The following is a 15163-nucleotide window of genomic DNA, read 5'->3' as shown; positions in this document are numbered from 1 at the left end:
AGACAGGTAACGAAGTGATAACCAAGCATTCCTACTTTTAATGTGGGTACAGAGAAGTTAATTACTACCACCCCTTGCAGAATTACTAATTAAGAGCCTTAGTCTCACTCAGATACCCACCTCAGAGGTTGTGTGGATTTCAAAGTAATTTTTAAACCACATCAGCCAGCATTTCATAGACCTACTGTAAATAAAGTCATGCATTTTCAGCCCACGTTCTCAGGATAGGAACTATTTTTGTTTCCAGTTTCAGGAGACACCACTTAATGTACAATATACCCCCTGAAATCTTTGAGATAACAGGCTGCTTTCACAGAAGACACACTTCCAAATTATTTCAGGAGCAGCTTCACAGAGCATAACACCTGTGAAACAGAGCAGTGACCGAAGGGCATCTCCAAAACCAAGCTGTGCAACAAAGACGGTCAACTTTTGCTGAAGCAGCAACTTTTGTTTCTCATTTACTTCACAGTATAAACAAAAGTTGAAACAATATATATATTTTTAATAAGGATCATTAATCTTTCCCTAAATATGTGGAGGAGAAAGGGTGAGTTTTCTAGGGCAAAGCTTACTCTTCACTGCAAGTTTTACACAAATTAATTTGAAGGCCTAACCCTAGAACAAATATATTTCAAAAAATGATGCTTTACTTGGACAACATCCATTAATCTGGCCAAAGCTCTCAGAACATCTAGCCAGGAACCTAAATTACATGAATTTAGGAAGCATCAGTCACTTTAATTGGAAGGTAGATACCTAAATGTTAACTTGTAAATGAGGATCTTGAAAACACTGTCTGGGGGTTTGAAGTGGTTTGGGTTTTTTTCTCTCCTTTTGTAAATGAAAATACACGGCAGGCTGAAGGAGCAAATACATGAATGTTTTTCAAGACTGATTGCTTAACTTTGCTAACTAGGAAGGGTTGTGGCTGCTCCTGTGTAAACAGGGGAGGTTTTTAAGTTCTGGTCACGTGTGTCTTCAGTCAGTCGCTTGTTACCGTGACCAGTTTGTTGGGTGACACTGTCACAGCACTGATGGAGCTAAAACTGGATGGCACTTCACCCATCTGCTTAAAAACTTGACTTTCACAGGATAAAATATGATTCCTTCCTGGTTTTGCACATTTCTGAAGATAAGAACCAACAACAGCAAAAACGTGTCTCAGTCCCCTTGCAGCCTCTGCAAGGCTGTTTTGAATTGGGGTGAAATTACAGTGTGGAGCTCTGGGGTTTTATAACTTCATGTCATTCCCATCTCCTCAGCCGTCACAAGTCCTGTCAAGTAAAATTCTGAGCCATTATATCAGGTTCTCTATGGTTCATTGAGAAAGAACAAAGGGAACATTCTCTCCAAGGTTATAGCACTGACAGGGGAAAAAAAAAAAAAAAAAAAGAGTATCTTAGACCAGTTGAAAAGTATTTGGAAAAGTTCTAACAGCAGGACTCTTATTAAAATAAGTATGGGCTATAAGTCATAGGGATGCAGGCAGAAAAAAAGCTCTGCTCCCAACTTCAGCTCTTAAAGAAAACAGAAGTTTGATCCCAGAAGGAAATTTAAGTATTTTGGAAAAGCCTGATAGCAATCTTTACAAAGAGTATTTGATATCAAAGTAACTTCACTTTCTTTTCTCTGAAAGGTGCTGATTTGATTTCCCATCAGGCACCTAAGGAAAAAACAACCCATGGCTTCATCCCCACAAAATCCCTCTTTCCAAAAGCAGGAGCAGTCTGGGCTGCCTCACCCAGTAACCTGCTGCGCTTGTCTTGCTGAACGTGAGCAAGGCTGTGCACCCCTGAATTTCACCCCAAAATGTCAAACATTCCTATCCCTAGTCCCCTAGGGCAACCTCTTAGGAAAATGTCCAGAGGAAACTGCACAGTGGAGCCAATTCTGTTTTCCCTGCTGTCGAATGGGAATCACCTGGTGTGGAGTTGGCTTTGGAAAGTCTCAGAAATATATTGAGACTCTTCATTTTCACATTTCTGCTTAAATTCAAACATATATCACTGGCTTAAGGGGCTTAAACACATTTAAAACAGAACAAGCATGGACTCAATGCACTGAAAATCAAAAAATATATTAATTGATTTCAAAGGAAAAGTTCTTTTTATTATGTTGACTCTTAGGCTGTTAATTGAGGCAAGAGAAAACAGAACTGCAACTGTCCTTTGGACACAAAAGAGTGGGTTTGATTAAAATCAATTAAATTGACACAATGATATCATTGACATCAGTGTATAAAATCACTGAAGCAAATAACTAAAACAATCCATTGCCTTATTTATAACCAAAAAATGTTGATGTGTCCTGTGGTATTGAGAGGCTAAAAATGAATAACCCATTTTCAGGCTGGTTTAGGGGGGATTTGTTTTAACAGTTGACGCATTTCCTCTCAGAACCTCATGGTTTAATCATTTTCTATAAAACACCATGGAAAAATGGTAAAAGGAGAATTCTGCCTACTGCAGATGATCCAAGGATGAACCTCAAAGTGCCACACCCTGTGAAACTGTGAATACATTGAGCTCAAATCCTCCAACTTTTTGTTATACTTTACTAAAACCGTTCTTGATGTTCAGTCAAGAACCTCCAGGGTCTCTTTCAAATGCATCTACAGGGTAGAAGTGATAAATGTATTTAGATTTTTCCTATCCTTCTGGGCCCAAACTGTAATAATACTTTAATTAGAACCAGAAATTTGATAACTCACGTCATGGGGCTGTAACTGCACCTGCAGGTAGCAGATATGCCCCTAATTCCAGAGTTTATTTAAGGGGGTGTTTAGTTTTAATCATTCCAGGAGCTGCCCTTTATATCTTGCTGATAACAAGTGGTTTGCAGGTTATTTAGCAAAATCCTGATCCACTTTGTGCTGTCTTGTATAAATGTATAAATCCACATTCACCTCCTCCCCAAAGAGTGATCTAATCTCCCTTTATCAACAGTTACCTTACTCACATCTTGAGACTTATGACTGATTTGGGAGGTGTTTCCCTCACTTTCAATAAAAATAAAACTTCAATAAAAGTTCAATAAAAATTCAGCTGTTTCAGGAATATGGCAATAGCCGCAAAAGTAACTGGGAAAATGGCATTGAAGTTAAATTCCATTTAAATATTGCAAGTATCCTACCTAAATTACATTTTCAAACAAGCTGGAGTTTAATTTTATGACTTCAGCTGATAAAACTTCAGCTGACACCCCTTATCTCATGGAGCAACCTGGGCTAGTGGAAGGTGTCCCTGCCCTTGGCAGAGGTGGAATGAGATCTTCCATTCCATAATTCTACAAAACAATGCTGTCAGAAATTCCTCTCTTCACTTTCCCCCCCAATTCAGGTGGTGGATTTAGGCTGGAAAATGGGTCCAAGCAATTTCCTTTCGATACTGGAGGAAGGAAGCGCTCAGTACCAAGGTCAGTACAAAAAGATAACAATTCCAGCTGGAATGTTCTCCCAGGTCAGCTTCATCAGAATGTCATTCCTATAAGATCAAGTGGGCAGCTGCCCAAACTATGGAATGTTATAAAAATTACGATGTTAGATTAAAAACTGGTATTTAGGAAGGGAGTCTCTCAGTACCTCAATTCTTCCAAGGAATCTGTCAAAGCCATCGAGCTAGTCATGCAGGAAGGGACATTTCTGTGGGTGAAAGTGAACAAACTCGAAGCAGAGTGCTTCAATACACATACAAAAAGGCATTTTAGGATTTTCTGAGGGCAACAAGAATGACATCAGAATAGCCAATAATTCAGAAGCACAACGCTGTAGATCAAGTTTCAGGATTTATGTTCTCATACTCCTGTAACTCTACCTGTCCTGTCTCCTCCGTGAGTGGGAGCTCATGGAAGGAGTCCATGGAGTCCTTCACAGCATCCACAGCTACTCAAATTATTTTTGATTGTATGTTTGAATAGGAGGGGCATCTTCTCAAGCAGAGGCACAAAACTACGAATGTACTTGCTTCATGCAGAGTGTGTGAAACTAAAACATAACCCAGACTTTCAGCAAGGGGCCTAACTGGTTTTTCGCCTGGAGAAAGCACCAAAAGGCAGGGATTTCTTAATAAAAATCATGAAAGGGCATTTTGTTCTTTTCCAGATCTCTTCTATCCTCTCCTCTGCTTTTGATACTTCTGTTTATCTCTTCAACACTTGCCTTCAGTGCTCACCCTGGTTCACAAGTGAGTTAGGAAGTCTTGCACTTGTCTAAAGTAGAAAATGGGTTTGGTTTTGCTGTATCTCTGCAGATTCTGTTCTGATACAACGTGGAAAAAATATCTTTTCTGCTCTCCACTCTTCAGAGTTAGTGCCTTGCTAAAATTCCTCGTATGAAAAGTCTCCATTATTCCCTCCTGCTGACAAATTACTGGCGTCAGGTTTTCTGCCTGATTTGAGCTGGCTGGAGAGAAAGAAGTGAACAACTTGCTAAATGTGCATCAGTAGTTTGGCCTGACCTCTGGCTTGTAACAATTAGGATTTTCTTACACATTATAAATCACAGAGCAGCTTTCTGGCTAAAAAGGAGCTTTTAATCCCATCTACTCTCAAATACCATGTCAGAGCCCTGCTGAAGGCAGCAGGAGCTTTAGATAAGGATCAAATCCACCCAAACTTCTTTCCTTAGCTGGCCGAGGACAAAATGGCACCTGGAACTCCAAACCAGCCATGGCAAGAGTAGGGCTCCCACCCAAGTCCCCAGGGCAGGGAAGCAGCATCGTGGAAGCAGCAAAAGGGAGGCAGGAGGGCTTTGCCTTGGAGGAAACATGCTTGGCTGTAACCTCAGCACAGCAGTGGACACCAGAGTGAGGAATAAAACCAGCACAGGGCTCAAGAGGTTACTTTGATAACAGTGGAGACCCCCAACTTTCACGACTGTCTTGTGTAATAAGCCAAGGGGTTTACAAGGGGATGGGGGATTTGTCACCCAAACCCATCTGAACACCAGCACTGCCATTCCCAGCAGGACACCTGCTCTGAGCCCTGCAAACACAGAAATTTTGGGGGTTATCCACAGAGTGTGAGTGCCCCTGGGATTCCCATTTCCCAGTTAAACACCCACACATCCCCAGCCCATCCAGCTGGAGCTACTCCCCAGCTCTGAAGGCACAGGAGAAGGAGCCCATTCCTGCGCTGTGCACCACCAGGAACCCTCAGAGTGGAAAAGCTCTCTTGCAGGCTTCAAAGAATACCTGCAGCTCTTACAGACTCTTAAGATCTATAGCTGTGCAGTTAAACTTCAGGTGGTTTTGGTTTTTTATCCCTTCATTTTCTTCTGAGGAACCAGGTCTATTTGACACCACACTTATTTTTAGTAAACAGCTGTTAATTCCTCCCTGCAGCACAACCCCCTGCCTCTTTTACAAGCATTTTGGGCTTTTCATTGCAGGGCACTCACACAATACTACCTGGGGGTTGTCCAAAATTTTTTTGTTTTTAATCTAACCATGGATTCTTTGGTTCATCAGAATTAAATCTACAACAACATCCACCCAGAACAGTGCGAGCACTCTCTTGTATTTTTAATTTTAGGCTCCTTTCCTCCCAGTAGCAGAATTATGCAGGGAATAAATAGGTCTGAGTTTGGACTTTCTACTGAAAACTCTTTTCCTAATCTTACGTAGAAGTAGGTCACTTGCTATCAGCATTTGCACAGAAGTTCAGATTTATTAGTGCAGAAATCTTGAAAACATGATTGAAGCAACAGAGCTTGATTAAGAAGTGTTTGTGTCAGGAATAATTCAAAGTGCCTTATAAGTGTGCCTAGCATTTGGTCAGTGCTCGCTGACCAAATATCTTTGTTTTGTCACAGCTTAATTTTAATTTTAAGAAAGTGTTCCCATCCCATGAAACCGGTGCTTTGTACCGACCTTACTTAAATGTTTTTAAAAATATCCATCAGTTTTGACAAAAATCTGAACATTTCACTTACAAACTTGTTCACGCTGCGTTTTTAACTCCTCTACCAAGCTAGAGCTGCTGCTTGGAATTCACTGGAATTCATGAAGCCTTTTAGCCTCCTAGAACTGTATCTGGCAGTTTTTCTAGTTGCTAAACTACATTTGCCAAGCTGTAAAACACTTACTTTAAAGGATGTTGTTGGAAACAGATGCCACTTTGTGTGGCATCTCCTTTCACACTGGAATAGCCAGAGTTTATGTGGGGCGAATGTAAGGCTGAGCCATTAGCTCCCTCTTCCTGGGGTGTGTTTTTGCAGTGTGAGGCAGCAATGTGCTATTTTCCCCATTCTGTAAACAGCCGGTTGATATTTATGACTTACTCAGTGTCACAGAGGATATCTGGGTTCAAATAGCCCATGTCTGGTGTCCAAATATTCCTTTAAGGTGTGGTGATACGCTGTATTTTTAACCAGCCTTCAAACGACTCTGATCCTTTTGCCAGGAGGTTCAAAGTGGCCATTTCAAGAGAAGCTTCATGCTTCAAATAAATATATTGCAATTACTAGTCACAGGCTGTTCTCAGAAATTCTGGGATATTGGAGTTCCCCACTGGCCTGCAGAGCTGGGATGCTGATTTAGGAGTGGTCTGGGCTGCCTTTGAGCCCTGAGCTAGCCGTGCATATAAAACAATCCCAAAATAAGCATACACTATTTTAGAAAAGGTGACATAAATTTCACTGCATACACACAGGCACAGAAATAGCTCCTGGAGCTGGCTGACCCTGCCTGTAACAAAATACCAGACTCTGCTGACCAGCCAGTGAAAACATAACATCCTTAGCCTCCTGACCCCCCTTTAAAATTAACTTTGAAACATTTTGTTGATCTATAAAAGAATAACAGAGCATCTAACACCTATGAGTTATTGATCTCTCTACTAAAGTTAGGCACCTCTAACCCAGTGGTTAATATAACACTCAGATAACTCACTGCCAGGTAATCTCAGAGTCTGGGGGGACCCTCCCTGGTTTGCCTGCAGTGGGTATTAACCACTAATCAATCTACAAAATGACAACAAACAATTATGAAAAAACAGAATAGAAAAACCTACGGATTCCTCTATGAAAAATAAATATCTAAAGCCTTGTAGTCCTGTGAAAACATAGCACTTGCAACCTGTTGACCCAGTCAGGAAAGTGTTTAAAAATTCACATAACTCCTGTGTAATGTCCCCTTTCCCCAAGGCTGGAATTCTAGGCTGGAGGAGCTACCTCATAACTTGGGCAAATCAGCTTTTCCTCCTGAAATATTACATGACATCTGTCATGCCCTCTGATGACCCACAGGTAATTTAAAGAAACTAAATGTCTGTGCTTTGGAGTTTCTTCCATTACCAAAATACCCCCTGTCCTCCTCCATCCCCCACCATTCTCAGTGGTGAAATTAAGATTACTCACCTGCAAGAACTATTCCCTCTACAAGCTCTGTAAAACTACAAATCCTCTGCATGGAGTTGGGCCCTGAAAATTTGTTGAGGATGGAAAGAGCAGCCAGTCTTGAATTCACTAAAACTTGGGTGTCAAAATCTTTCTGGTTTTCTGAAAGCATGGTGCCTTCAGCAGGCAAGGGGTACAGGGGAGAATATCTGTACAAAACAGATTCATAGAGGAGCCAATATCTTAAAGTGGAACAGCGCCATTTCAAATCATCAGGAAATTGAATTAGCTGGAGATTAGCTGTCATTTAGGAAGATACAATCAGGGCTTGAAAGGCAAGCTATGAATTGTCTTCCTTTAAATTAGCTCAAGAAGTGTAGGGAAAAAGGTGTTCCTATTAAAGTAAGGCACTTTGCTAATAGCAGAGAACTCAGATATGCACCAAGCTCGTCAGACTTCATTTAGTTTTCTTTCTAAAGAGCAAATTGCAGTTTGTCTCAACAAAAATAATGAGCTGCACCTCAGGATCATTAGGTACTTTATCATAAATAGCTTTTTTTTCATCACCAGTTTCACAAATTTGCTGTGACTGGGCATTCAGTCTCCTTATTACTTCTCCTTTGCACAGCACTTCAAAACAGAGGGGCTGGATCCGGTGGGTTTTGACTCTTTGGGGCTTAACTGCCTTTCAATTTCTGCATCCAAGCTTAAGCTTCCCCAAAGTGAAGCCTCTGTGCATCCCTCGTGGGCCAGCTGCAAGTTACTGCTCTTTCACGCTCCCTCTCTCCCACATCCACACGCTCAGTGCTGGTTTTGTTCCTATTCCAGTGCCCCTGTTCCCGTATTTCAGCCTCCTGGGAATTATTACTACAAAGGCCAATGACAACCAGGATGCAGCAGCTTTAATTGAGCCATGGGGAGAGCTGGGAACTTCATGGTTTGGATTAATCTGCTTCCTTTGGCCCCCAAGCCTGTGTCATGCCAGCCAAGAGACACTTGTGGAGAGCACATCCTTCAGGGATGTGAGGATGTGAGGAGAGCCATCCCTGTGCCTTCTTCATGGAAAAGATTTAATCCCTGTGCTGTTAAATAGAATAAAATAATGCCAACATCAGGCACGGGACAGGGCTCCTGGAGACTGAGCACACTGCAGGCTTTCAGTTTTACAGCCTCCGAATGACAACCTCACTATCCCATTATCCTCCTGAATTCTGATACCATTTTGCAACCGAGGGCAAAAGAAGAAATCCCTTAACCTCAGGATTTGCAGATCCTCTCACAACAGGGCTCTGAGCTTGGTAAGGGTCCCTAGAGCCTGCTACTTTCATACAGCTCATAATTTAATAAAAGCTGCCTACAACTACCCTTTCTTTTGCCTCCAGAAGCAGTTGGAGGAACCAATGGCTTCTGTAACTTTTTTCCCCTTTTTTCTTTCTTTTGGATAACAGTCTTTTGGGAGAAGAGAGATAACAGAGCAGATTTTCTCCAGGATCACGACCCGGAGCTGATCAAAGGAGGGGAACGGGAGGAAGTGGAGGAAGAGATCAGAGTGCAGGTGTGCTCACAATAGCAAGAGGACACTAATCGTGTGCATTACCTGGGTATATTTTTCTCCAGCTGTAAGAACTGGCCCTGGCACAGACCTTCCCTCCTTCCAGAGTCCCTACTACCTGTTCTTTGCTTTCACACTTGTTCAGCTGAACAATTGTCTGGGGTGAGGTGGCAGAACAGAAGACTGAGGAAGATTCCACTGTGTTTGTCTTGGGCAGGTCGATGAAGTGATGCAGGAGAAACTGTTGAACATCAAAAAGGCTCTGGATGGAGAGATAGGTCCTCAGGGTAAAGCCAAGAAAGGTGAAAAGGTAAGAGCAGCAAGTTGGGAGAATTGAGGGGCAGTCTCAATTCCCTGCCTGGGTACAGTGGTGGTCAGTGCCAACCTCAGGTACAAATATCAAAATGTCCACCCTAAACATTCACTGAATCTCAGGTCAAGAACATCTGAAAACCTCTTCACCTGTGGCTGTTTTCAGGGCCTTCTCCATTAGCTCTTGTTCTTTCACTTGTATAAAATACTGCTTAGGATAAGTTGAGCTATTCCAGAGATTAATCACTACAAGATATTTCAGATTTTCACCCCCCTGAAATCCTTGGATGCAGTCAAACAGCAAAATGGAAGCAATCCCTGTCTTTAGGGTGACCAGTTCACATTAATAGTTTTCCAAGGAAAACAGGGATGTGGAGCCCAGTGAGTTTTCCAGCTGCTGGCTGTTTTCCTCCTATATAAGGACTGGTTATTATGTTTCAAGACTGTACAACAAAAAAGTTCCCTCTGAATGTTTTGATGAACTCTTTCATTTGTCTGTAACACCACATGGATCACACACAGCCAGGTAATCATTATGTTACTACATCCTGTCGAAGGGTTTGGGAACTTGCAATTAAGCAAAGTTTATTTAGGCATAAAAAAATAGGTTAAACCCCCCCCCCGCCCCCAAAACACAGCACATGTCATGTTCACATCTAGTTTTACAGCATTATCATATGAAGAATTCCACAGCTTGTGGTTCTCTAAAATTCCTTACAAAAGCATTTAAATTAGAGATCATGTCAGTGCAAAATAACTCAAGGCTTACACCCCACCACTCCATCAGCAGATCCACTTAAAACCCTCAGGGCAAATAGCCAACCCTAATCTCATGCTGTATTTCATTTCTGTAATACCTTTTAGCATGCAAATACTTGCTGTTGCTTTACTTCTACTCAAATTATCTTTAAAAATGCTCTTTCACCTGACAAACGTCCAGGGACAATCTAATGAGAAAAGACTGGGGCAGCTCTGAAAGCTGATCCCTGTTGGATTCCTAAATCTGTTTCAAAAAATAGGGGGGGCCTTAGGACGTACAGGCAAATATTGCAACAATCTTCCCCAAGTTTTCATGAGCAGAGACGTTTAGATCAGCTGGTTGGTGCCGAGCTGCAAAATGTGACCCTGGAATTACAGAGCTTTATGTTAGGGGCTGGGTTGGGTTTTTCTTTCCTTCACTGTAGTGTTGGAATAGCTTAGGGTGGAGGGAGATTATTTAACTTTTATTTTCCCAGGTTGGGCCAGTAGCCTGAGAGAATGAGGCTGGAAAAGAAGTACTAATTAGATAATACAAATTCCTTAAAGATTTCATCTAAAAAAAACCCTACCCAAGCCAAAACGGTTCCATTTGAGGAAAGGGGAAGAAAAGGAAAGATTCAGTGTTAGTCAAAACACATCTTTCCTGTGCAAAGCCATTTAAAATGTCCATTCAGCACTGGCAAAGGCTTTTTCCAATTTGCATTTGCATAAATATCTCAGCCATAAACCAAACCAGTGCGTACCTGTGTACACAGGCTGCAGATCTGCTTTAGGATAACCTGGTCTAGATAATAAGAATAATATGAACAGGAAAGTTTTGGGAATGGCTCATTAATTTATCATTCATCAAAAAAATCTCTAGTTTTAAGAGGTCCCATCTGTCTCCTCCTCAGCTATACAGCATGAAATTTCAAGTTCTCATTGTAGCCAGGAGCAGGTCTGGAGTAAAATGTGAAACATCCCCCTGCCAAAAAAAAAGAAAAAAAAGGGGATATTCTGCATTCTCAAAAGAATTCAACATTTTTCAGAGAAATCAGACCTTTTTCTGCACTCTGTCAGTGGGCAAGGGGCAATGAAAAGGTAATTTCTTTGGGAGGACTTTCACAGGGGGAATTATGTGTCAAGGGACCATCATCCCAAATTCCTGATGGTTTGTTTGGCCATTCCCTCTGTTTTAGGGAGGGATTTCTTCTGGTTGCTTTGTCAGGGAATAATCCATATCAGAGGTAGGTGTCCTGTGACTTTCCAAGCCTTATGATGAGCAGTTCACAACTCAGAAAAATTCTGCCAAATCCATATTAAAGAGAAAAAAATCTGGAAGAAAAAAAAAATCTATATTAAAAAGAAAAAAACAGGAACCAATCTGAGTTTTAAAATCCCTTTTGTGGGAAATATGGTGAGGACATGTTGGAACTGGACTCTAAAGGAAAATTTCTCCCCTCCAGTCAGTCCTCCAGACACCTCAGGTCTTAGATTTAAGAAAAACAATATATAACAGCTCCAGGCCTACCCAGAGCCACTCCTTTATTTCCATAAGTACTTTATCACTGATTCCCAAACCTTCAAATACCACTTACTGCTAAAAGCTGACACTTAACCCTAGCAAGAGCTGCTCTTAGAGCTCCTGAAGATAAGAATCCCATTTGCCAGCTTTGTGGAAGAACAAAGTTTGGGTGAAAAAATTGTTCTTCTCATGACAAGTGAGTCTCCAGAGCAGTAGACTGATCTGGAAATGACAAAACTAATTAGATTGCACCTAATACTCAATAAACCACACTGCAGTTACTGATCTGAAGTCACAGATCCTGTGCCTCTTTCCAAGCTGGAAGCTTCCCACACCCACAGACTGTCCCACCTGTATGGCCCAGCACTGACAGGGGATAGAGCAGAGTGTCCTGTTTGAGTGACACACTTTGCTGGACTCTGATTCTTCCAGACAGCTCCTGGTCCAATGGCTGTCACTAGAAAGGGGATGAGGATACAACAGAAACAGAGGAATGTGGGTCAGCTCCGCTGTAAACTGCATTTTCCTTTACTTTGCACAGTGGTGGCTCATCCCCTGCCCAGCCAGGGATCACCAAGCTGGGACTGGGAGCACTGGGAAGGGCCAGGCTGGGAGGGAGATGTCCTCTGAGTAGGGAACATGGCAGTCACTGATCTGTAAATTACATTTAAGAGCTTATCAGAGTGCTTTCTCTCAAGGCCATTGTGCTGCTTTTCCTGCTCTGTTTCCCCAAGGATTTATTTCTGATCCCCACTGCAGGTAAAGCAATGCATTGGAAATGAACACACCCACACATACACAAAGGCATGGCCAGAATTCAGGGGGGAAAAAAAGGACACAGAAAACCCAGGAAAGGGGGACATGAGAGCCTAAATGTGGCAAACTTGTTTCTGGCCTGGGGTTTGGAGATCCCTTTTTGGTCAAAGTGGGCAGAAGCAAAGAAAACCACAAATGGCTGTGATAGAAATACTGACAAGAGCAAAGCCATAGAGAAGGAGAAAGAGAACTGGAGAAAGGCTGGGTTTGAGGGCTGTGATTCCCAAGCCCTGCTGGATTTCCTGCTGCACCCAGAGCTCTCAGCCAGCTGTGGCATCTGTGACCTCTTAGGATATCTTGCCTGAATCCAACAGCGATTGCAGATCACAGTCCCTCATTCAGCAAGTTTATTCATCAGTGGGAATTAGTCTTTGTTGAAGCACTTTTTCAGTGCAAGTGTCAGAAGCTGCATGTTTTATGTCAGAGAAAACTTCTCAACCGAGGCCAGTGCAAATCTGCACTTGCTCAGCTTCCCATCTTAAGCATGATCCAAGGAATCCACTAAAAAGCTGCATCAGCTGCTCCTGGTTTCCCTTAAACCACAGGAGCACTTTCCTCAGTACTCTTCCACAAGGGAACCTACAAGAAACACAGAGAGACTTTTTACAACAGCATGTGAGGACAAGGAGGAGTGGCTTCAAACTGAGAGTAGCTTTAGATGGAATACTGGGAAAAAATTCTTCCCTGTGAGGGTGGTGAGCCCCTGGCACAGAGTTCCCAGAGAAGCTGTGGCTGCCCCTGGATCCCTGGAAGTGTCTGAGGCCAGGCTGGATGGGGCTTGGAGCAGCCTGGGATAGTGGAAGGTGTCCCTAGAATGGCAGGGGGTGGAACTGGATAATCTCCCAAAGCAGCCATTCCACGATTTCCTGACCCGTGGTGGCCGTAGCTGCAGCCAGGACTGGTGAGATCACAGCCAAAGGGTGACACAGATCCTTTAGTTTCAAGGATCTCCCTCACTGAGACATTTGGATACCCTCTCCCTCATCGTGCCATTCCAGCAGCAGACAGCACTCTGGAAGTCAGGTTCTTGTCTGCTCCAAGCTCTGAGCTACCCAAAGCGTTTTTCTGAGTCCACACAGCAAGAGAAGCCACCCCACAGGGCACAGGAGACATCTCTGTCCCTGCCAGCTGCCACCTGCTGCAGCTCACTCCATGGGAGTTATCAAAGCAGAAAATCACCCAGTCAAGGGATGGCTACACAGAAGCTCAGCTGACATTTCGGAGAGACAAGCAAGGAGATTTCCATTATAAATGACCAGTGTGTTCACATTCATTAAACATTATCATTTTCTCAGTAAAAGCCATTCCCAGTAAGACATTTTGGAGGCAAGCCATTGTCTACAATTCATATTTGCCCTTATCGCATCCCAGCCTGTGCCAAATTCCCCACAAATGCTGTTGTTAATTAGGAAAACACATTTTTCCTCTGCACAGTTCATTTTTGTTTTGCTCTGGAGTTACTTTATTGGTGGAGCTGCCTTGAGGACAATACCAGTTGGCCAATAAATTTAACATATGCTCAGTGTCTTCACATAGGTTGAAATGAGCTTTTCTTCCCAGTCAGACCCAAATATATGTAATTTCTGGCTTGTTGGAAGAGAGGTTAAAAAGACAAAACAGGAAGAACAGAAAAAAAAAACCACAACAGTGACAGCTTCAATATTTCCACAGTTAAAGAGGCATGGCATATGCTTTCTCCTTCCCATTCCTTTTCTTCAAAACAAAACCCCCCTGGCACATTTGGATGAATATTTGCTGCCAAACTGATGTATGTAAAGAAACCCGAGGTATGGTTCTCCAAAGCCAGAGTTGTTTGCATTATCCTAACCCAAAACATAAAATCATCTCCTTTTCCCAGTTAGCGGATCCATTTAGTGCTGCATTTGGGCTGCGTTTTCATCTGGATTATCTTTGTGGCATCATAAACAGTAACAGGTGATTGAACCACAGGTTTCTTACGTTGTGTCTAGCCTTGAAAACCTAAAATTGATGTATTCCTGAAGGCTGCTGATCTATTCTGTGAAAAAGCCCAGCATTTCCCAGATAATTGGACAGGATTTTTTAAACTCAACAACACAGCCTCCAGAGCTCTGCAGAAGTATTCACGATTATATAAAAAAAGCAAAGTAAATGACCGTATTCCCAGGAAAGCGAACATAAACTTTTGGAAAGAATAAGCTGTCTTGTTCAACTAAGCATTTAAGCACGTGCTTAAATTTAAGCTGTTGGAGAAATCCCCTGGTGCACCAAGGTTTCTGTGTAAACAGTTCCACTGGAGCAATCCTGAAGTGCTTTGCTGGAGCACTGGAGCTCAGACACCAGTGGTGGGCACTAACATGGATTAATGATGCCCTCTCCACACTACTAATTATCCCTAACCGTATTTATGGCTCCTGAGCTGTAATTAATGGAGGGGCTTGACAAGCCCCAGTCACATCTTCCTTATTTATGTTTGCCATGAGTTTTTTGTGATGTGTACAGAAATGAGGCACACGAGTCAACGTCTTTCTGTGGTGAAAATACGACAAGAGCAGACTGTGTTTTTCTGGCCCCTTCCAGCTTCTTCCCTGAGGCATTAGGAAGGAGAAGGATGTCCAGTGGTTAGGAGGGTATCCAGAGTCTCAGGAGCTTTTCCCCTCAGAGAAGCTGCTTATATATTTTCCTTATATATAAATTTTTAATTATTATTATTATTTTTACGACATAAACAGTCTCTGGAGCAGCTACTTGGACCCCACACCCTTTTCCTTCCTGCTTCCTTCTTGAGTAAGGGCCATATTCCCCCTCACCCACAGAATTGTGCTCCAGAAAAATCATGGAATAAGAATCATACAATTGGAAAAGGTCTCTGAGAGATCATCAAGACCAACCGTTAACCTGCACT

General features: G+C 42.5%; 1 protein-coding gene across 1 annotated transcript in view; it reads left to right on the top strand.

Annotated features, from left to right (window-relative positions):
- IQCA1 (IQ motif containing with AAA domain 1) overlaps nucleotides 1–15163 on the top strand; it is an 88905-nt gene that overhangs the window by 46910 nt on the left and 26832 nt on the right. The window contains exons 9-11 of the mRNA XM_066323274.1: nucleotides 3342–3417; nucleotides 8785–8891; nucleotides 9106–9198. Coding sequence (XP_066179371.1) covers nucleotides 3342–3417; nucleotides 8785–8891; nucleotides 9106–9198 — 276 coding nt within the window. The remainder of the gene's footprint in view (nucleotides 1–3341; nucleotides 3418–8784; nucleotides 8892–9105; nucleotides 9199–15163) is intronic.

This window comes from Sylvia atricapilla, chromosome 7 (genome assembly GCF_009819655.1).
Source record: "Sylvia atricapilla isolate bSylAtr1 chromosome 7, bSylAtr1.pri, whole genome shotgun sequence".
NCBI classification, from domain to species: Eukaryota; Metazoa; Chordata; class Aves; order Passeriformes; family Sylviidae; genus Sylvia; species Sylvia atricapilla.
The sequence above is the reverse complement of the archived record's forward strand: the minus strand, read 5'-3'. Positions and strand labels throughout refer to the sequence as shown.